This window comes from Haliotis rufescens, unplaced genomic scaffold, assembly GCF_023055435.1.
Source record: "Haliotis rufescens isolate VD_foot unplaced genomic scaffold, xgHalRufe1.0.p SCAF_6, whole genome shotgun sequence".
Taxonomy (NCBI): Eukaryota; Metazoa; Mollusca; class Gastropoda; order Lepetellida; family Haliotidae; genus Haliotis; species Haliotis rufescens.
The window spans coordinates 2,981,578-3,008,173 of NW_025964334.1; the positions used below are offsets into that span (position 1 = coordinate 2,981,578).

At 42.7% G+C, this 26,596-nt stretch overlaps 1 protein-coding gene across 2 annotated transcripts; it reads right to left on the reverse strand.

The window, feature by feature from the left end:
- Nucleotides 1-1,016: 1,016 nt before the first annotated feature.
- LOC124149804 (1,5-anhydro-D-fructose reductase-like) lies at nucleotides 1,017-26,305 on the reverse strand. Of its 2 annotated transcripts, XR_007218751.1 has the most exons (11): nucleotides 26,128-26,305; nucleotides 22,169-22,333; nucleotides 21,396-21,512; nucleotides 16,482-16,562; nucleotides 11,031-11,147; nucleotides 9,015-9,121; nucleotides 7,187-7,265; nucleotides 2,566-2,649; nucleotides 2,341-2,423; nucleotides 1,387-1,794; nucleotides 1,017-1,290 (listed from the first exon to the last, which is right to left on the reverse strand). XR_007218751.1 is itself a non-coding variant. In XM_046521592.2 (10 exons), exons 1-10 carry the CDS (start codon nucleotides 26,212-26,214, stop codon nucleotides 1,752-1,754), a joined length of 963 nt encoding a protein of 320 aa, XP_046377548.2. In that variant the 5' UTR covers nucleotides 26,215-26,305; the 3' UTR covers nucleotides 1,017-1,751. The 2 variants fall into 2 exon arrangements, 1 of the variants encoding a protein (XP_046377548.2); XM_046521592.2 differs by having other exon boundaries at nucleotides 1,017-1,794.
- Nucleotides 26,306-26,596: the final 291 nt, after the last annotated feature.

Genomic DNA, 26,596 nt, shown 5'->3' on the forward strand with positions numbered 1-26,596 from the left:
TTGCTGAATTCTTCACAACTAGCAACTCGTACACAACAATGTTTTATTCCTCAAGTATGAAATATACTAGAAATTACATCGTCATCACTCCAAGGAATCAAGGGGTCTTTGGTAAAACACATGGAAACATCATGTGTATGATAAAGGTATATGGCACAAATAAGACATAATATATACACATGCTGACAATCACAGATCAGTAGATGGCACAGACTTTCATCCTAATATATTTTTGTCACAATAATACTTACTGTGGCCAGATCAAATAAAACATATTTGTTCTTATTTTCAAACTAAAATGATAAAGGAAGGTATAGAGGTAGGTATTGTTTTCAGTTTTCAATTTCTATGAGGAAGAAGTGACAATCTCAGTATGGAGTAACCTTCAAGTTTTTAATCTTTTTTCGAATTTACTGTCCTTTTGGGAGGGGCATGGAGACAATGTCAATACAGTGTTCGAAAGTATGAATGAGTGAGTGAGTGAGTGAGTTGGATTTAACACCGCTTTTAACAGTATTCCAGTTATATCGCGGCATGTCAGCTTAATGTGGGAGGAAAGCCCGAAGTGATGCAGGTCTCAGACGATTACCACTTCGGTGAAACCCACGGGCACGGGTATGGTGCTGACAAACCTAGAAACATAATTGGGGCGAACCGGGATTCGAACCCACAATCATAGGTTTCTGGCGTGCCCAAGGGACGCAACTCTGCACAGCGAATCGCGGCGCCTTAGACGACTGGGCCACCCGTGCCCCCTAAAGTATGAATGAAAGTCAAGGGTCCATGTCATAATGCTGATGATATAGCTTAGGAGTAACCTAGATATAAAAACCACAAGGACCCCAGGACACGCCTTCATTATGAATGCTGGGATGTATAGATAAACTCACCCTCGTGTCTTTTGATATCAAATATAACAAAGAATGTTGATATATTTGATATCAAGGGACACGAGGGTGAGATTTTATTTATCATCCAACATCATTCTTCCAACTTTTTCAGTTTGTAGACAGTAATAAGCAGTGTCTCAAGTGTAAAAAGTACTGCAAACAGCTTCAGTAGCAGAGGCATTAGTGATGTCATTTGATTGTGACGTCATGATATCCAATGACAGTCACAATGGTCTGCAAAGCATTGTGATGCATTTTCATTGCAGAGATAACTACAATGGATATCGGCTGTGGGAGCCAGTTTTGGATGATAAAAGTAGAAAGAAGTATATATGTCTGCCAATGTTAAATGAATCAATATTTCTCAAAATTAGGCATGCGTATTGGGTTAGAGCCTGACCTCAGTATTGGGTTAGAGCCAGACCCCAGTACTGGGTTGGAGCAGGACCCCAGTATTGGGTTAGAGCCAGACCTCAGTATTGGGTTAGAGCCGGACCTCAGTATTGGGTTAGAGCGAGACCCCAGTACTGGGTTAGAGCAGGACCCAGTTATGGGTTAGAGCAGGACCCATGCAGTATTTGGTTAGAGTCGAACCCCGTATTGGGTTAGAGCCAGACCCCAGTATTGGGTTCGATAGTGTGTCACCATGCCCTGATAGGGTGCCATCATGCCCTGATAGCAGTGTTCATTGTTCAGGCATAAGTCACCGGTTTGTCTACTCTGTGGAAATTGCTCGAAAGCTGGAAATTGCTGACTGTGCTGATACGCAACATTCATCCTCTCTTGTAGTGGTCGCACAAAAGTAGTCACGTAGGAAATATGTCTCTCTCCAAGACTAGTAGAGTTGTCTCCCCTGCTTCACTAAAACTCCTCGTGGAAAGGGTAGTACTTGTGTTCCAAGGCACTGGAAAGAAAATATAAAGATAAAAGTACATCTTAACACATACTCAATGTTGCTTAAAAAGAAAAATATGCAACGACCATCTTCCCACTTCCTGAACAATATAAATTTTTCCCAGTTGTGATGAATGTAATCAGTCCTAGTTTTACATGGAGAGTGACACAGGTGTATGTGGTTCTGATTGTATGCTACCGTCATACTACTACTATTGTCCCTATACTACTGTCTCTATGACAACACCCTGTGATCCGGGGTAGAATACGTCTTCAACAACCGATGTTTGCCATAAGAGGCGACTATGCTTGTCGTAAGAGGCGACTAACAGGACCGGGTGGTCAGGCTCGCTGACTTGGTTGATGCATGTCAGTTGCATGGATCGATGCTCATGATGTCAATCACTGGATTGTCTGGTCCAGATTATTTACAGACCGCCATCATAAAGCTGGAATATTGCTGAGTGCGGTGTTAAACAATAAACAAACAAACAAGTCTCTATGCCAATACCTTAATGAACATGTTCCTGACATTAAGTATGATTAAACAACTTACATGTCTTCTGCATATGTTCGGTAGTTGATATTCAATGCTGAAAGTTTCTGCATTTCCTCGTCCGATAAGTCAAAGTCAAAGATCTGAAAATTAACCAAGACAGTAATTGTTTTCTCCATCAATAATTAAAGTTTCAAGTAAGTTACAAATCTAAACACACACGAACACACACATTACACACAAGCTGTGACAAGAGTCAACTCCAATGGAATGTTTCTCCTTTACCTGAATGTTTTGTGCTATCCTAGCTGCGTTAACACTTTTCGGCACAACTCCGATCCCCAGTTGTAGGACAAATCTCAGACACACCTGAAGACAAGAGGAGAGCTAGTCAGTAATACAGGCGGGTCAAGTCCTGGACAAGAGGAGAGCTAGTCAGTAATACAGGCGGGTCAAGTCCTGGACAAGAGGAGAGCCAGTCAGTAATACAGGCGGGTCAAGTCCTGGACAAGAGGAGAGCTAGTCAGTAATACAGGCGGGTCAAGTCCTGGACAAGAGGAGAGCCAGTCAGTAATACAGGCGGGTCAAGTCCTGGACAAGAGGAGAGCCAGTCGAGCCAGGCAGTAATACAGACAGGTCAAGTCCTGGACAAGAGGAGAGCCAGTCAGTAATACAGGCGGGTCAAGTCCTGGACAAGAGGAGAGCCAGTCAGTAATACAGGCAGGTCAAGTCCTGGACAAGAGGAGAGCCAGTCAGTAATACAGGCGGGTCAAGTCCTGGACAAGAGGAGAGCCAGTCAGTAATACAGGCGGGTCAAGTCCTGGACAAGAGGAGAGCCAGTCAGTAATACAGGCGGGTCAAGTCCTGGACAAGAGGAGAGCCAGTCAGTAATACAGGCGGGTCAAGTCCTGGACAAGAGGAGAGCCAGTCAGTAATACAGGCGGGTCAAGTCCTGGACAAGAGGAGAGCCAGTCAGTAATACAGGCGGGTCAAGTCCTGGACAAGAGGAGAGCCAGTCAGTAATACAGGCGGGTCAAGTCCTGGACAAGAGGAGAGCCAGTCAGTAATACAGGCAGGTCAAGTCCTGGACAAGTGGAGAGCCAGTCAGTAATACAGGCGGGTCAAGTCCTGGACAAGAGGAGAGCCAGTCAGTAATACAGGCGGGTCAAGTCCTGGACAAGAGGAGAGCCAGTCAGTAATACAGGCAGGTCAAGTCCTGGACAAGAGGAGAGCCAGTCAGTAATACAGGCGGGTGAAGTCCTGGACAAGTGGAGAGCCAGTCAGTAATACAGGCGGGTCAAGTCCTGGACAAGTGGAGAGCCAGTCAGTAATACAGGCGGGTCAAGTCCTGGACAAGAGGAGAGCCAGTAAGTAATACAGGCGGGTCAAGTCCTGGACAAGAGGAGAGCCAGTCAGTAATACAGGCGGGTCAAGTCCTGGACAAGAGGAGAGCCAGTCAGTAATACAGGCGGGTCAAGTCCTGGACAAGTGGAGAGCCAGTCAGTAATACAGGCGGGTCAAGTCCTGGACAAGAGGAGAGCCAGTCAGTAATACAGGCGGGTCAAGTCCTGGACAAGAGGAGAGCCAGTCAGTAATACAGGCGGGTCAAGTCCTGGACAAGAGGAGAGCCAGTCAGTAATACAGGCGGGTCAAGTCCTGGACAAGAGGAGAGCCAGTCAGTAATACAGGCGGGTCAAGTCCTGGACAAGAGGAGAGCCAGTCAGTAATACAGGCGGGTCAAGTCCTGGACAAGTGGAGAGCCAGTCAGTAATACAGGCGGGTCAAGTCCTGGACAAGAGGAGAGCCAGTCAGTAATACAGGCGGGTCAAGTCCTGGACAAGAGGAGAGCCAGTCAGTAATACAGGCGGGTCAAGTCCTGGACAAGTGGAGAGCCAGTCAGTAATACAGGCGGGTCAAGTCCTGGACAAGAGGAGAGCCAGTCAGTAATACAGGCGGGTCAAGTCCTGGACAAGAGGAGAGCCAGTCAGTAATACAGGCGGGTCAAGTCCTGGACAAGTGGAGAGCCAGTCAGTAATACAGGCGGGTCAAGTCCTGGACAAGAGGAGAGCCAGTCAGTAATACAGGCGGGTCAAGTCCTGGACAAGAGGAGAGCCAGTCAGTAATACAGGCGGGTCAAGTCCTGGACAAGTGGAGAGCCAGTCAGTAATACAGGCGGGTCAAGTCCTGGACAAGAGGAGAGCCAGTCAGTAATACAGGAACAGTAACAGCCAGAACAAGGACAATGTCATGATTGTAGACACCCAGGTCAGCTGAATCTTTGTGAAAATATGCAAAAATATCACCACTACGCATTTAATTTTGAGTTTCTTGCTTACATATGAATAGTGAGTGAGTGAGTGAGTGAGTATGGTTTACGCCGCTTTTAGCAATATTCCAGCAATATCACGGCAGGGGACACCAGAAATGGGCTTCACACATTATACCCATGTCGGGAATAGAACCCGGGTTTTTGGCGTGACGTGCGAACGCATTAACCACTAGGCTACCCGACCGCCCCCGTACATATGAATAGATTAATGATCCCAATGGCATGACAACACACTGCATAATTACCTAATATATCCTTTTCAACAGTATTCCTCTCCAGATCTTAATTTACAGGTTTCAAACATCACACATAAAATAAAGCATTAAAAATGGCAGTATGTGTCGCTTATTGTGAAATTAGACCGACTCATCACTGTTGTGAGTTTATGCAACAAGTTTCACATTTGGGACAGGACATGGAGGTGAGGTGAGGTGAAATGGCGTTTACTGTCACGTCCAAGATTATTGCACTTGTATAGCGACGTGCATGCACGTGTGTGTGTGTGGCTGCTTGTGCCACTGCGATATATAGTGCTAGCCCACTGAGATACCATGCCGCAGTTTAACATGAATACCCCACTCAGACACAGTATACTGACTGAGAGCCGACCAGTACTTGTTTTAGCCCCTTAATGCCAAGTGCCAGGCAAGGTAATAACAAGTACCATCTTTTAATGTCTTTTGGTATGACCCGGCCGTGGATCAAACACCGAACCTTCCACACTCAGATGCTCTACCACTAGACTACGGAGACAGTCACAGCAGCAGATGGACAAATACAAATTAGAAGTTTCCTAAAAACAGCATTTTAACCAGATTTATTTTCACAAAAATGTCCACACATTGGTCAAATAATACCCAATAGACTTGATCCAAGGGAGAACAAGTATTTGTCACAAAGTGACGAAATGTCCCCCGCCTGTATATACACCATAGTACCAAATATGAAGACAATCCAGCGATTAGTTCTTGAGATATTGCGGCAACACCGTTTTCCAACTCCAAAAACAGATTTGCCTGCTGTGACCTTGAAAATGGGGTCAAGGTCACCAAAACCGACTGGTGTATGCGGTGTCTGTATATACACCATAGTTCCAAATATGAAGACAATCCAGCGATTAGTTCTTGAGATATCGCGGCAACACCGTTTTCTAACTCCAAAAGCAGATTTGCCTGCTGTGACCTTGAAAATGGGGTCAAGGTCACCAAAACCGACTGGTGTCTGCGGTGTCTGTATATACACCATAGTTCCAAATATGAAGACAATCCAGTGTTTAGTTCTTGAGATATCGCGGCAACACCGTTTTCCAACTCCAAAAGCAGATTTGCCTGCTGTGACCTTGAAAATGGGATCAAGGTCACCAAAACCGACTGGTGTCTGCGGAGTCTGTATATACACCATAGTTCCAAATATGAAGACAATCCAGTGTTTAGTTCTTGAGATATCGCGGCAACACCGTTTTCCAACTCCAAAAGCAGATTTGCCTGCTGTGACCTTGAAAATGGGATCAAGGTCACCAAAACCGACTGGTGTCTGCGGTGTCTGTATATACACCATAGTTCCAAATATGAAGACAATCCAGTGTTAAGTTCTTGAGATATCGCGGCAACATCGTTTTCCAACTCCAAAAGCAGATTTGCCTGCTGTGACCTTGAAAATGGGGTCAAGGTCACCAAAACCGACTGGTGTCTGCGGAATTTGTATATACACCATAGTTCCAAATATGAAGACAATCCAGTGTTTAGTTCTTGAGATATCGCGGCAACAAACAGGTGGGACGTACGGACATACGGACGGTCGTGAATACTATATCCCCCGCTCCGCGCTTTCGCGCGGCGGGGAACAAAAAACCCAATAGGGGGTGAATACCCACAGCATACCCAAAAGAAAAATATCAACACACAATGTGATAATTTGTCAGTAAACACTCAATGGCTCCAACAATGACCATGCCAGCACTGACGGACAGTCTTCGTCATCAATTGTCAGTCCTGTCTGCACTGCTAACAATTGCATCCCTTTCATGATGCAACCTTAGTGATGAGTTAATTGTATGTCTATTAAACAATGGGTGACAACAGTCGTAGCCTTTAGATCGTTTCACAAACACCCTGTGAGAATTATGATCAAATATGTCGAGACGAGTTAGTGTATGGGTTTCTAGGTGACTGGTTGATTTCATGTCATTTTTCATCACACTCTGACAGTATTGGTCATTTCTCACACCATTAATCACTGGATTGTCTGGTCCAGACACAACTTTTCACAGGAATCTGTCACATAACTGGAATAGTACTGTGTGTGGCACTAAACAAACAAACAAACAAACAAACAAACAAAGACATGGAGTGAAAAACCCAATCAGTCTACATCCTCCTAATCAGGAAGCTCCTCACCCATAAAGGGACATAACTCCACACCCATCCGTTACTAATCTCGAAATTTGTTAATCCAGATGACTTTGAATGAGGCAGTGTGTTTGAAGTTAACCCTTCCACTAAGGACATGACCTACCTACACCTGTACAACGCAGCATGCGCTATATGCCCTATCTTCACAAACTCTCCACACACTTACCTGAGCAGGTGACCGGTTCTTCGTTGATGCAATTTCTTTCACAACAGGTTCATCAAGCAAAGAGACCTTCTTGTCTGACCTAGGTATCACACACAAGCAATGGTGAAAGCTACAAAATATGTCCAGGAATCTATTTGGTAATTGGACAGTACTTGCAAAACACTGCGAAAATTATTCATCATCTTGTTGAAGAAGTTATAATTACTCCCATAAAAATGTCCTCTTGTTAAAACATTCAAAATATTTGCTCAGCAAGGAGAATAAAATACTTTGGACCAATTTCTTTAGACTGAATAGAAGCCAATCTATGTTCTTTCCCTATTACAAACTGGGCATTGAACATAGGTTGCTGGTACAAGCTCTTTCCCAGCGCGAGACACCTTCGTTACACTCTCGCCAACATGGCTGCCACCAGTGAGGGAGCGGCCATTACAAGAATCTTGAAATAAGCCTTCTAACCCCAAATGTAGTAACGTTTATACTTTTGTTTATGTCTTTGGGAATGCCATCATAGTGAATATTGAAAAGGTTTACAACTGCCCAGATTTCCAAGATGAATTTACCTTTTTGTTTGTTTGATCAGATTGGTTCGAGATTGCAAACAAACAGAAAATCAACCAACCTCATGGTCGGATACAGAGGGGGGGGGTGCGGGGGTGCGCACCCCCCCTTTTTATTTCGAAAATCTTTATTTCTGTATAAATTACCACCAAAGACAATAAATAGATCTTAATTGTGCACCCCCCCTTTTCAAAAAAGCTGTATCCGCCCATGAACCTCCCTTTACATTCTTAATATACCAAGTACATGATAGTTGTAAAGAAACATAAATTCAAATTGACAAACAAGACAAATACTTTCGCCGGCGTCACGGCAGTCATCACTTGTTTGTCAACTTTACAGTCAGTTGGTTGCGAGTTCAACTCCATGCATGGTTGTAGCCACCTATCACAGTGTGGAGCTTTCACTGGTGGTAGCAATGGTATAGACAGCTCCTTGAATGGGACATCGCTGTGAGGAACTTGGTTGCTAGTACACCTAAGGGACATAACTCTAAAAGTAAAATGTGTTGCCTTAGATGATAGGGCTAGAGGCGCCCCCTCAAGAGTGAATGAGAGAGGAGTGTTTAACAGCACTCTAATACACAACAGAATGATTAAAATGATTGAATGAAAACAGAGTGTCTTTTATATTCCCTTAATGTGGCAGGTGTAAATTCTGTTGTTTTTGTCGTTGTGATTATAGTATATTTATTATTGCACTACCATACTGCACTATCATGACAACACTTGGGATGTTTTAACATCAACGATGAACTGAGGATGTTTTAACACCACCGATGAAATTAGGATGTTTTAACACCATCAATGTACTGGGAATGTTTTAACACCATCGATGTACTGAGGATGTTTTAACACCATCAATGTACTGGGGATGTTTTAACACCATCAATGTACTGAGGATGTTTTAACACCACCAATGTACTGGGGATGTTTTAACACCATCAATGTATTGAGGATGTTTTAACACCACCAATGTACTGAGGATGTTTTAACACCACCAATGTACTGAGGATGTTTTAACACCATCAATGTACTGAGGATGTTTTAACACCATCAATGTACTGGGGATGTTTTAACACCATCGATGTACTGAGGATGTTTTAACTCCATCGGTGTACTGAGGAATGTTTTAACACCATCGGTGTACTGAGGAATGTTTTAACACCATCGATGTACTGTGGATGTTTTAACACCATCGGTGTACTGAGGAATGTTTTAACACCATCAATGTACTGAGAATATTTTAACACCACTGATGTACTCACGGGCTGTTGTTGGGAGTTCCGAGAGGTGCAAACCCAACCACAGGAACTCCCTGTGACTGACAGAATTCTATGAGTTTCCTGTTGGTATTGCGACAATTCACTTCAATCTGAAAAAAAACATTATTCCCATCAGATGTATAGTGGATCCCAGTGAATGGTTGTATTCCCTTGAATCTGTCTGGATCAAAGAACATTGGGATTAAGCACATGACTAACATCTCTGCCGCTGAAACTGGTAAGATGTACTTTTTACACTCAAGACACAGGTTATTACTGTTCTAAAAACTGAAAAAGATTGAAGAATGATTTTGGATGATAAATAGAATCTCACCTTCAACCTCTCACGGCCAGAACTCACAGTTTTAAACTTTCATGGACATGTGGTAACATGTCTGATATCAAAACGCACGAGCCAAAGATTATTTTTATCCCTAGTTCTGAGTAAATTTGACAAAGAACAGTTTTCTTTCAAGATGACATTGAGTAAATCGAGAAATTTTCAACAAAATCTGGCAAACATCATCAGTACCAAACCATGTGTCATTTGAACTCAAAATCCCATTATTGCACGTCTTTGATGTTTATATGAGAAGGAGCTGGGGGATTTCTGGAATAAGAAGTACTATGTCATATTGTCCGGTGTAAGTACTTTAGTGAAAACAAATTGTAGCAATTGTCAGCGGCAGCAAACTATTGAAGTACTTCTAACAATATCAAGTGCTGGCATGGCTGGATTTGAACCCTGTCAACAGCAGTGAATGGAGCCTTGTTTAATTAGAGTTATCCACCCCTTGATGTTAACATGAACATGGCAGGTCTGATCATTTGAGAAGTTTCTGGATGGAGCAGTGTCTACAAAGCTGGCTGTACCCCCCATATAAGATCACTGTAGGTGTTACACTTTGGCCATTAACACACAATTCTGTACACTGTGTTGAGTGGTTCATTTTAAACTTCAGCATGGACTGATTCATTCATTCTTGATTCTTGAAACCAGAGACCATATACTGATATGGTCTCTGTTGAAACATTGTGACCGATATTATGAATTATATATTTCCTTCCAATTCTTTCACTGGCCCTGTAATTGTAAGGCCTATTGTTGACAGGTACAAGCTATAATAAAAACAAATGTGAAATATAACGACTTGTAACTAAGGTAGTAAGTACATGTTATTACCGACATTATTTTCCGGATTGCTAGTTATGATTTACATGTTGTTACTTATATATTTTGTTAACACTTACAAATTTTATGGGCCCTTGACACCCTACACAAGTTCATTTCATATTCTGTTAACATCCATGTGCTTGACCATGCACTGACTAAACCCGGATGATTAACCAGGACAAACCAAAGAAAGTAGAGAAAATAAATGGAGCACTCATAAAAGAACTAAAGTGACATATCCTCACAAGTGGTAGCATACAATCAACAAGCGTACGATTTTAGACCTTTTTGACATGACTTCTCTGATATACTTGCCAAGAAGATGGGATACCTATTTGTAAACATCTAAATTCCTTGATTTCAAATTTAATCTAGATTCAAGAACGGAGAGAGGCCTGCTGTTTCAAGACAAGAAGGTGATCAAATTCTGGACATTCTTGAGTGTATGTCGTATGAAGCATACTCAGTTATCTGTAAATTGACATGCTTGACAACTGACAATGAACATGGTACACAATTATGTATGGTAGGTGAAGGATTAACAGTAACAATTCACTGTACAGTCTTGTTTGACACTGGTAGAAGGATCTATACCGAAATGTCACTTTACAATATAATAAAGACATTGTTATCCATAAATTGTGTCTACTTTATAATGTATCAATAAAAATTACATAACAAAGTTCTACCTCAATCCTTCTTTTTTTTTAAAATGTGCCCCGAGAAACACTTAATGTTATTGATGCAGCCTAACAATTCAATGCCTATTTCAGCCAAATATCAAGACAGGTAATATTTACTGGGGCGAATTCTGAATCTCCACTGGAGGCGGAGGTTGGTCTCACCTGGTTCATGCTGGGCTTTATTCTGGCTTCACTCAAAATCCTCTGTAGCTGTTTGCTGTTGAAGTTAGACATCCCGATGTCGTGTGTCAGACCCTCGTCTACACAGTCCTCTAGTGCCTGTCAGACAAACACACATTACCCAATAGGAACTGGAATAACACCCTCATCTACACAGTCCTCTAGTGCCTGTCAGACAAACACACATTGCCATTAGTCTGTATGCTTTGTGTAGTTACTGTCTGTTGTGTCTGTCTGTTGTGTGTAGTGTCTGTATGTTGTGTGTGTATGTTGTGTGTGTATGCTGTGTGTGTAGTGTCTGAATGTTGTGTCTGTATGCTGTGTGTGTAGTGTCTGTATGTTGTGTCTATATGTTGTGTGTGTAGTGTCTGAATGTTGTGTGTGCATGTTTTGTCTGTATGTTGTGTCTGTATGCTGTGAGTGTAGTTAATGTATGCTGTGTCTGTATGTTGTGTCTGTATGCTGTGTGTGTAGTGTCTGTATGTTGTGTCTATATGTTGTGTGTGTAGCGTCTGAATGTTGTGTGTGCATGTTTTGTCTGTATGTTGTGTCTGTATGCTGTGAGTGTAGTGTCTGTATGTTGTGTCTATATGTTGTGTGTGTAGTGTCTGAATAGTGTGTGTGCATGTTTTGTCTGTATGTTGTGTCTGTATGCTGTCTGTATGTTGTGTCTGTATGCTGTGTGTATGTAGAATCTGCATGTTGTGTGTGTAGTGTCTGAATGTTGTGTCTGTATGCTGTGTGTGTAGTGTCTGAATGTTGTGTCTGTATGCTGTGTGTGTGGTGTCTGAATGTTGTGTGTGTAGTGTCTGAATGTTGTGTGTGTAGTGTCTGAATGTTGTGTGTGCATGTTTTGTCTGCATGTTGTGTGTGTAGTGTCTGAATGTTGTGTCTGTATGCTGTGTGTGTAGTGTCTGTATGTTGTGTCTATATGTTGTGTGTGTAGTGTCTGAATGTTGTGTGTGCATGTTTTGTCTGTATGTTGTGTCTGTATGCTGTGATTGTAGTGTCTGTATGTTGGGTGTGTAGTGTCTGTATGCTGTGTCTGGATGTTGTGTCTGTATGCTGTGAGTGTAGTGTCTGTATGTTGGGTGTGTAGTGTCTGTATGCTGTGTTTATATGTTGTGTATGTATGTTGTGTGTGTAGTGTCTGTATGTTGGGTGTGTAGTGTCTGTATGTTGTGTCTGTATGTTGTGTGTGTAGTGTCTGTATGTTGTGTCTGTATGTTGTGTGTGTAGTGTCTGTATGTTGTGTGTGTAGTGTCTGTATGCTGTGTCTGTATGTTGTGTGTGTAGTGTCTGTATGTTGGGTGTGTAGTGTCTGTATGCTGTGTCTGTATGTTGTGTCTGTATGTTGTGTGTGTAGTGTCTGTATGTTGTGTCTGTATGTTGTGTGTGTAGTGTCTGTATGTTGGGTGTGTAGTGTCTGTATGTTGGGTGTGTAGTGTCTGTATGATGGGTGTGTAGTGTCTGTATGTTGTGTGTGTAGTGTCTGTATGTTGTGTGTGTAGTGTCTGTATGCTGTGTCTGTATGCTGTGTCTGTATGTTGTGTCTGTATGTTGTGTGTGTAGTGTCTGTATGTTGTGTCTGTATGTTGTGTGTGTAGTGTCTGTATGTTGGGTGTGTAGTGTCTGTATGATGGGTGTGTAGTGTCTGTATGATGGGTGTGTAGTGTCTGTATGTTGTGTGTGTAGTGTCTGTATGTTGGGTGTGTAGTGTCTGTATGCTGTGTCTGTATGTAGTGTCTGTATGTAGTGTCTGTATGTTGTCTATATGTTGTGTGTGTAGTGTCTGAATGTTGTGTGTGCATGTTTTGTCTGTATGTTGTGTCTGTATGCTGTGAGTGTAGTTAATGTATGCTGTGTCTGTATGTTGTGTCTGTATGCTGTGTGTGTAGTGTCTGTATGTTGTGTCTATATGTTGTGTGTGTAGTGTCTGAATGTTGTGTGTGCATGTTTTGTCTGTATGTTGTGTCTGTATGCTGTGAGTGTAGTGTCTGTATGTTGTGTCTATATGTTGTGTGTGTAGTGTCTGAATAGTGTGTGTGCATGTTTTGTCTGTATGTTGTGTCTGTATGCTGTGTCTGTATGCTGTGTGTATGTAGAATCTGCATGTTGTGTGTGTAGTGTCTGAATGTTGTGTCTGTATGCTGTGTGTGTGGTGTCTGAATGTTGTGTGTGTAGTGTCTGAATGTTGTGTGTGTAGTGTCTGAATGTTGTGTGTGCATGTTTTGTCTGCATGTTGTGTGTGTAGTGTCTGAATGTTGTGTCTGTATGCTGTGTGTGTAGTGTCTGTATGTTGTGTCTATATGTTGTGTGTGTAGTGTCTGAATGTTGTGTGTGCATGTTTTGTCTGTATGTTGTGTCTGTATGCTGTGATTGTAGTGTCTGTATGTTGGGTGTGTAGTGTCTGTATGCTGTGTCTGGATGTTGTGTCTGTATGCTGTGAGTGTAGTGTCTGTATGTTGGGTGTGTAGTGTCTGTATGCTGTGTTTATATGTTGTGTCTGTATGTTGTGTGTGTAGTGTCTGTATGTTGGGTGTGTAGTGTCTGTATGCTGTCTGTATGTTGTGTCTGTATGTTGTGTGTGTAGTGTCTGTATGTTGTGTCTGTATGTTGTGTGTGTAGTGTCTGTATGTTGTGTGTGTAGTGTCTGTATGCTGTGTCTGTATGTTGTGTGTGTAGTGTCTGTATGTTGGGTGTGTAGTGTCTGTATGCTGTGTCTGTATGTTGTGTCTGTATGTTGTGTGTGTAGTGTCTGTATGTTGTGTCTGTATGTTGTGTGTGTAGTGTCTGTATGTTGGGTGTGTAGTGTCTGTATGTTGTGTGTGTAGTGTCTGTATGATGGGTGTGTAGTGTCTGTATGTTGTGTGTGTAGTGTCTGTATGCTGTGTCTGTATGTTGTGTCTGTATGTTGTGTGTGTAGTGTCTGTATGTTGTGTCTGTATGTTGTGTGTGTAGTGTCTGTATGTTGGGTGTGTAGTGTATGTATGTTGGGTGTGTAGTGTCTGTATGATGGGTGTGTAGTGTCTGTATGTTGTGTGTGTAGTGTCTGTATGTTGGGTGTGTAGTGTCTGTATGCTGTGTCTGTATGTAGTGTCTGTATGTAGTGTCTGTATGTTGTCTATATGTTGTGTGTGTAGTGTCTGAATGTTGTGTGTGCATGTTTTGTCTGTATGTTGTGTCTGTATGCTGTGAGTGTAGTGTCTGTATGTTGTGTCTATATGTTGTGTGTGTAGTGTCTGAATGTTGTGTGTGCATGTTTTGTCTGTATGTTGTGTCTGTATGCTGTGTCTGTATGTTGTGTCTGTATGCTGTACGTAGAATCTGCATGTTGTGTGTGTAGTGTCTGAATGTTGTGTCTGTATGCTGTGTGTGTAGTGTCTGTATGTTGTGTCTATATGTTGTGTGTGTAGTGTCTGAATGTTGTGTGTGTAGTGTCTCAATGTTGTGTGTGCATGTTTTGTCTGTATGTTTTGTCTGTATGCTGTGAGTGTAGTGTCTGTATGTTGGGTGTGTAGTGTCTGTATCCTGTGTCTGTATGTTGTGTCTGTATGTTGGGTGTGTAGCGTCTGTATGTTGTGTCTGTATGCTGTGAGTGTAGTGTCTGTATGCTGTGTCTGTATGTTGTGACTATGCTGTGAGTGTAGTGTCTGTATGTTGTGTGTGTAGTGTCTGTATGCTGTTTCTGTATGTTGTGTCTGTATGTTGTGTGTGTAGTGTCTGTATGTTGGGTGTGTAGTGTCTGTATGCTGTGTCTGTATGCTGTGTCTGTATGTTGTGTCTGTATGCTGTACGTAGAATCTGCATGTTGTGTGTGTAGTGTCTGAATGTTGTGTCTGTATGCTGTGTGTGTAGTGTCTGTATGTTGTGTCTATATGTTGTGTGTGTAGTGTCTGAATGTTGTGTGTGTAGTGTCTCAATGTTGTGTGTGCATGTTTTGTCTGTATGTTTTGTCTGTATGCTGTGAGTGTAGTGTCTGTATGTTGGGTGTGTAGTGTCTGTATCCTGTGTCTGTATGTTGTGTCTGTATGTTGGGTGTGTAGCGTCTGTATGTTGTGTCTGTATGCTGTGAGTGTAGTGTCTGTATGCTGTGTCTGTATGTTGTGACTATGCTGTGAGTGTAGTGTCTGTATGTTGTGTGTGTAGTGTCTGTATGCTGTTTCTGTATGTTGTGTCTGTATGTTGTGTGTGTAGTGTCTGTATGTTGGGTGTGTAGTGTCTGTATGCTGTGTCTGTATGTTGTGTCTGTATGTTGGGTGTGTAGTGTCTGTATGCTGTGTGTATGTAGGATCTGCATGTTGTGTGTGTAGTGTCTGTATGTTGTGTCTGTATGCTGTGTCTGTATGTTGGGTGTGTAGTGTCTGTATGCTGTATGTATGTAGGATCTGCATGTTGTGTGTGTAGTGTCTGTATGTTGTGTCTGTATGCTGTGAGTGTAGTGTCTGTATGCTGTGTCTGTATGTTGTGTCTGTATGTTGTGTGTGTAGTGTCTGTATGTTGGGTGTGTAGTGTCTGTATGCTGTTTCTGTATGTTGTGTCTGTATGTTGTGTGTGTAGTGTCTGTATGTTGGGTGTGTAGTGTCTGTTTGCTGTGTCTGTATGTTGTGTCTGTATGCTGTGTGTATGTAGGATCTGCATGTTGTGTGTGTAGTGTCTGTATGCTGTGTGTGTAGTGTCTGTATGCTGTGTCTGTATGTTGGGTGTGTAGTGTCTGTATACTGTGTCTGTATGCTGTGAGTGTAGTGTCTGTATGCTGTGTCTGTATACTGTGTCTGTATGCTGTGAGTGTAGTGTCTGTATGTTGTGTGTGTAGTGTCTGAATGTTGTGTGTGCATGTTTTGCCTGTATGTTGTGTCTGTATGCTGTGATTGTAGTGTCTGTATGTTGGGTGTGTAGTGTCTGTATGCTGTGTCTGTATGTTGTGTCTGTATGCTGTGATTGTAGTGTCTGTATGTTGGGTGTGTAGTGTCTGTATGCTGTGTCTGTATGCTGTGAGTGTAGTGTCTGTATGTTGTGTGTGTAGTGTCTGTATGTTGTGTGTGTAGTGTCTGTATGCTGTGTCTGTATGTTGGGTGTGTAGTGTCTGAATGTTGTGTGTGTAGTGTCTGTATGCTGTGTCTGTATGCTGTGTGTATGTAGAATCTGCATGTTGTGTGTGTAATGTGTGTATGTTGTGTGTGTAGTGTCTGTATGTTGTGTGTGTAGTGTCTGTATGCTGTGTCTGTATGTTGGGTGTGTAGTGTCTGTATGTTGGGTGTGTAGTGTCTGTATGTTGTGTGTGTAGTGTCTGTATGTTTTGTGTGTAGTTTGAGTATGTTCTGTGAGTATGATGTGTGTGTATGATGTGTGTGTATGTTGTGTGTCTATGCTGTATGTGTGTACGTTGTGTGTGTAGTTTGTGTGTGTAGGTTGTGTAGGTTCTGTCGTTACCTTCCACGTCTCCAGGTAATCCACATCCGAATATAGAACCTTCCCCGTGTCCCCGTCCCAGGGGTGGAAGTCTCCGCCCTCCTGAGAACAAACAGAACCAACTGATCATGTTGATTACAATAAACATGCCAAGGCCCCATAACTCACCTAGATATGGAATCAACAGGTCAAAATGTCAACAAAGACACTTCACATAAGTATACCACACTAATCTCCTAATGATCTGACTCAAATAGGTCAAACACACATGCCACATTCAGCATCCTCGTCTTCAGAGCACAAAATTGAATTTAGAGAGAATCTAAGAGCTTGGTCCCAGTCAAACTTGTAACTAACTGTAGCTCACCTGGATATATCATCAACAGAATATAGCTTTTCCAATATGGCTGATGGTGAGTGAGTGAGTAAGTGAGTTTACCGACAGGTAATTTCCAGTAAAAAATTGGTGAAAGAAGTGTGGCCCTAGCTGTTTCCCCTTCAGTATGGTCACAGCACAAAGGAATCTGGTTGGCCCAACTACTCACCACGCTAACTACACATGCAGCAAATTGTCCGTGAATTTTGAACAAAAATGGCTGAGTAATGACCATCAATAGGGTTTTCAATATGGCCGCCATGGCATTCAGGTTCGAACGTCTTGAATAAATTTGTGTGTCGTTGGATGTGAAGTATCAGCTACATTTTAGGAAGAGAACTTCATGACATACAACAGAGAGAGTTCACGACATACAACAGAGAGAGTTCACGACATACAACAGAGAGAGTTCACGACATACAACAGAGAGAGTTCACGACAGACAACAGAGAGAACTTCATGACATACAACAGAGAGAGTTCACGACAGACAACAGAGAGAGTTCACGACAGACAACAGAGAGAACTTCATGACATACAACAGAGAGAGTTCACGACATACAACAGAGAGAGTTCACGACATACAACAGAGAGAACTTCATGACATACAACAGAGAGAACTTCATGACATACAACAGAGAGAGTTCACGACATACAACAGAGAGAGTTCACGACATACAACAGAGAGAACTTCATGACATACAACAGAGAGAGTTCACGACATACAACAGAGAGAACTTCATGACATACAACAGAGAGAGTTCACGACATACAACAGAGAGAACTTCATGACATACAACAGAGAGAGTTCACGACAGACAACAGAGAGAACTTCATGACATACAACAGAGAGAGTTCACGACAGACAACTTGCAACAGACAAAAAGGTCATGACGCAAGCATGATAACAAGTGAAAAATGGCATATGTACCAAATTTCTTTCCATTTTAAAAAAAATGGCTGAGTAAAAGTAAAAAGCCAACAAAGTAAAAAAGTAACAAATAAAAAAGTCATTTGAGATGTTTGTTTTGTTCTTCGAGACATTTTGTAAATAAGTTGTTTGTACAAATTTGTTCCGGCGAATATGTAGTGTTGAAGTTACTAGGTTAATAGCACATTCAGATTTCATTTTATCCACTTTTGATTTGTTCAGTGTTAGTGGGTACTTTAGCCAATTTTCAAAAGAATAGCACCCAATAGTGTCAGGCTTTGACTTCTACCATTAGGCCATGATATAATATGAAGGGGTTCCTAAATCTGCCTCAAAGTGGAATGAGAGTATGTAGAGAGAATGTCGAGAGAATGTCGAGAGAATGTAGAGAGAATGTGGGTGAGATGTGGGTGCCAGGAATACCAGTTAAGCAGGCAGGAAACTTGAGGTCTACAACCGGCTGACCTGTATATCACTGACCACCTTGCCACATGGCCTGATAATGTCCCCCTCCCCCTCCCTGCCTCCTGACCCACTCACCTACATTTCTTATCAGCTGGCCTCATTAAGCTCCACAGTAGTCCACTGTACACAAGGCAAAGCTTCACATCCCATATACTGCTCTGTACATAGTCAGAATAACTGATAATATTTTAGTACAACCCATTATAAATGATTTATATATACACTGTCCATCTATGTTCTAAATTGTCCATCTGTTATACATTGTGTATCTGTGGTATACATTGTCCATCTGTGTTATACATTGTCCATCTGTGTTATACATTGTCCATCTGTGTTATATATTTTCCATCTGTTATACATTGCCCATCTGTTATACATTGTCCATATTTCTATATATCATCTGAATAACAGACAGTCTTTGTGTTCTACAGATTATTCATTTTCCCCATTTGATAAAATTGTATACTCAAAGTTTGCTGGGGATCAAATTTTTATGATATAAAAATAAAACATCCAACATAAAAAGATTGAAATATCCCAGTACACAATGATTTGGTCACTCCCACAGGACCTCAGTGTTATGATAAACAGACAGAGGCATGCTCTCATGGGCACAATGGTTTGGTTTGGTTTGTTGTTTGCCGCCGCACTCAGCAATAGTACAGCTATATGACGGCGGTCTGTAAATAATCGAGTTTGGACCAGACAATCCAGTGATTAATATCACGGTACTGAGGGCATGCACTCTCAATACACTAACCCGACACGGGCAGGCACGTTTGGATTGGGTTGAAGATCATGTCTGGACTTCACAGATCGTCGTATCCGAGGGAGGTGAAGATAAGGAGACTTCAGGATTCCAACATAGATGAACATGACCCCTATGGAGAGGGCTCAGTCATGATTTGGGGTGTGATCAGTAGAGCTGGAAGAACCGATCCCCATGTCTTCCTGCGGGGCATGATGACAGGTGTGCTACAGGGATGACATTCTGGATGTGTACGTGAGACTGTATGCTGGTGCAATCATTCTGGGCTTCATCCTCATGGACGGTAACATAACTCACGACCGCATCGCGCCAATGTCGTTGACGCCTACTTAAAGCAGGAGACCATTGTCTGCAGGGAAGGCCAGTCTGGTCACCAAACCTCCACTTATGGTAAATGTCAAAGCATCGAACAAATGAGGAACAATCTGCAGATCACCCTCTCATGGTGCCCCATCCTTCCGGCAACTCTACAGAAACTCAGCAATGCTCTTACTGAAAAGTGAACATCCTTCCCTTGGCAACTATGCAGACACTCATTGGGAGCATGAAACGATTGTTCCAAGCTGTGCATCACGTTGATTCCCTTACGCAACTGAGAGTTGTTTTTTGGGACAATGAATTTGTTTTTATGATATTTTTCAGGTTTGGTCAGATGCTCTTTTTTTTGTCATTTTGATGGGCGTCTGACTGATTGGTTCACATGTTGTTTGTTGGCATTGTGTGACACATGACAACAACGTTTTGTTTATTAAACATGTCTGTACCCAAATATGTCTTTGGCTATTTCAGCAGATGCACACAAGCTGACGCATTACCTTTAAAGTGGTGACCCTTTGCAAACTTTGAGTAGTATATAGTTCAAAACCATGTGTCATACAGTCACTGTTTTAGTATCAAAATTCTTTGAAGTTATATCATTGGATGATTTTTAACCATTTTACAGGTAGATTGGAAGAAAACATGTGTACAGCTGATTGCTGTTTCCCGCTTAGTTTACGAGAAAATAGACACGTAATCTTAATCTCTGCATGTAAAACAGGAAATACACTTTAAACGGCAAATCAACATGTCTGGTGATGATTAATCTCAAATTTAAATTTGTCCTGACTAAATTTGTTATCACTCATTCGTTTACCTGAATTTACTGAAGGGATACAAAGTAATTGAAAAATATATGAATCCCCTAGCGGCAGGTGCACGTTATACTCAAGAAAATACTTTAATATTATTACCTCCCTTTAAAAACGTGTTTCGATACCTGCTGCGCAAACACACTGTTTATTTCTCTAACAGACAGTTGTCAAGTGTGTCGTCTACTTATAACATGAGCGACATTTTTTAACCCTGTTTTATGAGCAGCGATTTACCCTGTCGGGAAGTGATGTCTCATAGCTGCAGGCAGAGGATCAAAATCAAGAATAAATAGGTCCCTTTTCTCCTGGCGGGTCACAAATATATAACAGTGAAAATACAGACACCTGTCCTGAAGAACACGCTGTGTACAAGGCACGGATCTGCCACGGCCACTTACCCTATAGGCTACAGGGGACTTACCCAAAAGGCTACAGGGGACTTACCCTATAGGCTACAGGCCAGTGCATCAAGTACAGGTCCAGGTATTTCAACCCGAGATCTGCTGTGGCCACTTACCCTTGAGGCTACAGGCCACTTACCCTATAGGCTACAGGCCAGTGCATCAAGTACAGGTCCAGGTATTTCAACCCGAGATCTGCCATGGCCACTTACCCTATAGGCTACAGGCGACTTACCCTATAGGCTACAGGCCACTTACCCTATAGGCTACAGGCCACTTACCCTATAGGCTACAGGCCAGTATCATCAAGTACAGGTCCAGGTATTTCAACCCGAGATCTGCCAAGGCCACTTACCCTATAGGCTACAGGCCAGTGCATCTAGTACAGGTCCAGGTATTTCAACCCGAGATCTGCCATGGCGACTTACCCTATAGGCTACAGGCCACTTACCCTATAGGCTACAGGCGACTTACCCTATAGGCTACAGGCCAGTGAACCAAGTACAGGTCCAGGTATTTCAACCCGAGATCTGCCATGGCTACTTACCCTATAGGCTACAGGCGACTTACCCTATATGCTACAGGCGACTTACCCTATAGGCTACAGGCCACTTACCCTATAGGCTACAGGCCACTTACCCTATAGGCTACAGGCCAGTATCATCAAGTACAGGTCCAGGTATTTCAACCCGAGATCTGCCACGGCCACTTACCCTATAGGCTACAGGCCAGTATCATCAAGTACAGGTCCAGGTATTTCAACCCGAGATCTGCCACGGCCACTTACCCTATAGGCTACAGGCCAGTATCATCAAGTACAGGTCCTGGTATTTCAACCTGAGATCTGCCATGGAGACTTACCCTATAGGCTACAGGCCAGTGCATCAAGTACAGGTCCAGGTATTTTAATCCAAGATCCTCCAGAGACTTGCGTAGACTCGGTCGCACCAGGTCCGCTCGATGACATGTATTCCATAACTGACAAAATGAAAAAAGCTGTCAAAAATGTTCCACAGAAGCAATGATTGATTGTTATTAAATGCCACACAGCAATATTCCATCTGTGAGATGCAGACTTTTGTCTTACTCTTCATGAAAGTTAATTGGATAGAACCCAATTCTAGCTTCTGCAAATTAAATTGAAATATTCCAATTTTGTTTCACAATAAAATCTGAAGGATTTATGAAAGTTAATAACTTAATGAGTTCAGTATCCATCCCTCTCTCACTCATTCACTCACTCCCCCACCTGCCCACTGGGACTGAATATCGACCTCTGAGCAGGTCGAGACAAACCCCTGCCCTGGTGCAGACTTGGGAATGAATATCAACCTCTGAGCAGGTCTAGACAAACCCCTGCCCTGGTGCAGACTTGGGACTGAATATCAACCTCTGGGCAGGTCTAGACAAACCCCTACCCTGGTGCAGACTTGGGAATGAATATCGACCTCTGAGCAGGTCGAGACAAACCCCTGCCCTGGAGCAGACTTGGGAATGAATATCAACCTCTGAGCAGGTCCAGACAAACCCCTGCCCTGGTGCAGACTTGGGAATGAATATCAACCTCTGGGTAGGTCTAGAATACCCCTGTGAGAGGTATACAAAACATCATCCCACTGACACAATGCAAGTACCTTGCTGGTGATGAAGAGGTCTTCACGTCTAACGATGCCCTCCACTATCAGCTGCTTGATGGCGTGTCCGACTGCACGCTCGTTCCTGTAGATGGCAGCACAGTCAATGTGGCGGTACCCTGCACGGACAGCGGACTTCACTGCGGCAATCACATCTTCCTCAGACTGCAGGGAAAAACAGCATCTCATTTAATTACTCAGATGCCCATTTCCCCACAGCCCATTAGCAAGTGCCAATCAAAGACTCATTTCTTCAGACAGGCATACCACTGAACCACATGTCACAGCAGTTCCCTCCTTAGCTCTAACTGGACACAAGCACACTACAAATGACTAATATAATTTTTATTATTATTAATATCACCCTGGACATTCATATCAATAACTGTCTTTTCTACATGAAAATATAAGACATAAGTCCATGAATTCATTCATAAACTCACAAAGACATTTCATGAAACTCATAACTTGATATTATTAATTCGTATCTTGTGAAAATTGACAAAGAATAACAATGAGACTTATTGATGCACTATTGATGGCAACTGTTACATTGCTAGACAGCTCCTCTCTACTGCTGGCTATGCTTGCCGGCTGGTTACACAGTTGTCTCTGTGGGATTTTAACTGCAGAACTGCAAACTTAATGTGCGGAAATGCACTATCAATAATGAATTTTGATGAATAAATTGATCATTCAATCAATTGTTCCACCACTACCCCTGACATTGCAAAAGATAATCATATTAAAACTAATATTTAAAGAGTAGCTGAGAAAGTATTGTTTTATGTCGCTTTTTGCAATATTCCAACAATATCACGGCAATTGTACTTATGTGGGGAATCGAACCCATGACGAGCGAATGCTTTAACCACTAGGCTATCCCACCACCCCTAACTGTAGATAACACAGATTACATCTGTACCTGTAGTCTGAAGCATGAATGAAGTTTATTTGTTGCTTAACGATGCAGTTAGCAATATTCCAGCTACTTGACAGTTGTGATACATTCAGAACTATGGACATAAACCAATGATTGGCTAGTAACAACTTCTATCACAACAAATTGGCACAAACTTTCAACAACTGATGGTCCCAGCTCACATCTGTGTTCGACATCTCCACGAATCCAACACCCCTCAGACTACAGGACATGCCGGAGGACTACAGGACATGCCGGAGGACTACAGGACATGCAGGAGGACTACAGGACATGCCGGAGGACTACAGGACATGCAGGAGGACTACAGGACATGCCGGAGGACTACAGGACATGCCGGAGGACTACAGGACATGCAGGAGGACTACAGGACATGCCGGAGGACTACAGGACATGCAGGAGGACTACAGGACATGCCGGAGGACTACAGGACATGCAGGAGGACTACAGGACATGCCGGAGGACTACAGGACATGCAGGAGGACTACAGGACATGCCGGAGGACTACAGGACATGCAGGAGGACTACAGGACATGCCGGAGGACTACAGGACATGCAGGAGGACTACAGGACATGCCGGAGGACTACAGGACATGCCGGAGGACTACAGGACATGCCGGAGGACTACAGGACATGCAGGAGGACTACAGGACATGCCGGAGGACAACCTGCTTTCTCCCTGGATCTAGACGCGCAGTGTTCCCGCTGGCTTTTGAAACTGCCAACTCTAAAAATTACCAGTCCCCCCTTAATTTTTTGTCAGTCCCAACTTTCAACAGATAAAAAACCCTAGTTCAATTTCTTTCAACATCATGTTCAATACAATGACGTCATCTCTGAAGTAACTTTGATCTACACATCATTAACACAAAGTTCAGTCACAAGTTTCTCATTTGAATATTTTGAGACTAAGTTACAACAAGTACATGTATATATTTAACCTTGAAACAAGACGAAATGTCATTTCTTTCCACTAAAATTAGACATGGGGAAACCCTTATTGTAACAGACAAGCCAACTTCATTCGAAATATATACTTATTATAGTCTATTTGCTTGCTAACGCAACTGAGCGTGACGAGGGACTGGGCTACCGTCTGTAAGCACAGCGTAAATAATCTTTATTATCTAGACAATATCTGACCACATTTCTGAACACTGACACAGACGATATTAAAAAGGGAGCATGTTTATTAATTTCTTCAATCCAAACAAACAGACAAAAAGAACTGTGCAAGCTCATCGGATGTCGTTATGTGGAAGTACCCCTGATGGTTATCTAAATTTAAATAATATCTCTACAACTCCTGCCACCATCCCCAGATAAAACAAGCCATCATCGCCACCCTCACCCGACGTGCCAAATCCATTTGTCACCCTGATGCTAACAGCAGTGAAATGGACCATCTCAAGGAAACCTTCACTTCCCTCAACAGCTATCTGCCCACCTAGTCTCCAAAAACATCTGCAAGACCCTCAAGAACTCCGACCCATTGCCTGCTCCATCGCCCATCAGAATCAACATACCCTACCAAGGCCCTGTCACTCATCAGATTTCCCGCCTCATCAAGAACAAAGCCAACATAGATGTCACCTTCTCTAGCGGCAAGTCCATCAAGACCCATGTACAAGCCAATGGCAGAGGCACAAGCAGCGCAAGCCCCAACCCCCGAGGATATATATACCAGATACCCTGCAACTGTGGCCACCAGTACATTGGAGAAACCCTTAGACCCCTCAACAGAAGACAAGAACATCGGACCTCTGTTAACAAACTAGACCTGAAATCCGCTATTTCTGAACACATCCTGAAGAACGTAAACCGTAACATCATGTGGGAAACCGCCAAAGTCCTGTCTACCAACAACAACAACTGGCAACAAAGGAAACTATAAGAAGCCATTGACATCAGGAGACACCAGCGCCTAGCGCCTGGGACTTATTGCTTTGATCTTTGTCAGGGCTAATTGCCTAGCTGGCTTCAATGTGCCCCTTGCTATGTCCATTCTTACACCTATCAGTGCTAATTATCCGTCCCCCACCAACACCCCCCCACCCCCACCCGTTTGCCCAGTATCCCTTACCAATTACTTAGCTATCATAAATTAAGTGTTGATTGACTTCCATTGTCTATTGCTAATAACCTATCAGCGCCAGTCATCTGTTGGCTTCCTTTGTTAGCTTGTACCCTTTGTAATTTATTTTCCACCTTTTGTTATTTTATTAATTTTGTTGTCCTTACATGTACATGTATATGCTCTCTGCCTCATGGCATTCATTCACCTGATGAAGGAGTAAGCATATACTCCGAAACGTTGTGTTCCTCATGATAAAGAAGTTGACATCAATATATTCTCTTCCTTATTTGTACATCACTTCTAAATGCCTTTCAAAAACCCAGTATCCCTGCAGTGAACCATTTTCAGATTTTGGATTGCGTGCATAATACGATTACGTCTCCCTTGTTGTCGACCATGCATCCTGTATAACCCTACACCAGTGTATTTGTCGTCATTCGCTTGGTCCTCAGTTATTGAATTTATTACATGTATAATTAGTGGCAACACATTCAGATTACCTGACAAAGGTATGAAATTTCTTGTCATTTTACACATTGACTATAACATTTACACACGAGAAAATACGCAATGCTCTGGTGAAATAGTTCGTTTGTGTTACAAATCAAACAGTGTAAACGAAAATCGTGAAGCTCAAGCAATTGACGAATCAATAACTATTCTAACCCCAAATGGGCCCCCGTTATCATGTCAGCTGTTGAGTATCTGTTACCGGTTGTTAGATAACTTCAATAAGGGCCCATGCACGCATATTACACACGCAGCACAGGATGCGTTATAGAATATATCATTGCCGTTCACAAACACTCGATCCGTTCATCAGCAGCATTTCGTTGAAACACAATATTGACTTTTGACAACAAGCCGGTGTAACCCATACGGGCCTCGGAATCGGGCCAGTTCCGCCAGCGAACAGCTATTTCTTGCTGTTTGTTACATTACCTCTTTTGGAGCTAACGTCCCAAGTCCGACTGCAGCCATAACCCTGCCGCTTCTCATGTGCAGTGCATATTTATCCATCGCTGACATAACTGCTGTTTGGAAGGGCAAACAAAGCAAACGATGTGGACACGACGCGCTCTTGACAGTGACCCCCAAACATACGTGACCCGACCTGACCTTCGAGTGAGAGAATAGGGTCATGGTCACACATATCACCTGTCGATTACGTATCGCCTACAACGCTGAAGGTAAACGTTTGTGGAAAAGACGCAATGTTTGCAAGTTGATAAAACAAGTAAACGGAATCAGCTACTTATTGTCTATGCATCGTTCTTCACAGTATGCACAACTGTGTCAGCCAGAAAAGAATAATATTGGCGTCGCAACCTGTGTATCATTTCAGAATTGATCAATATTTAACGTGTGTGGTAAAATTGATTACATTTATCTCGATATTGCCCGGTACAGA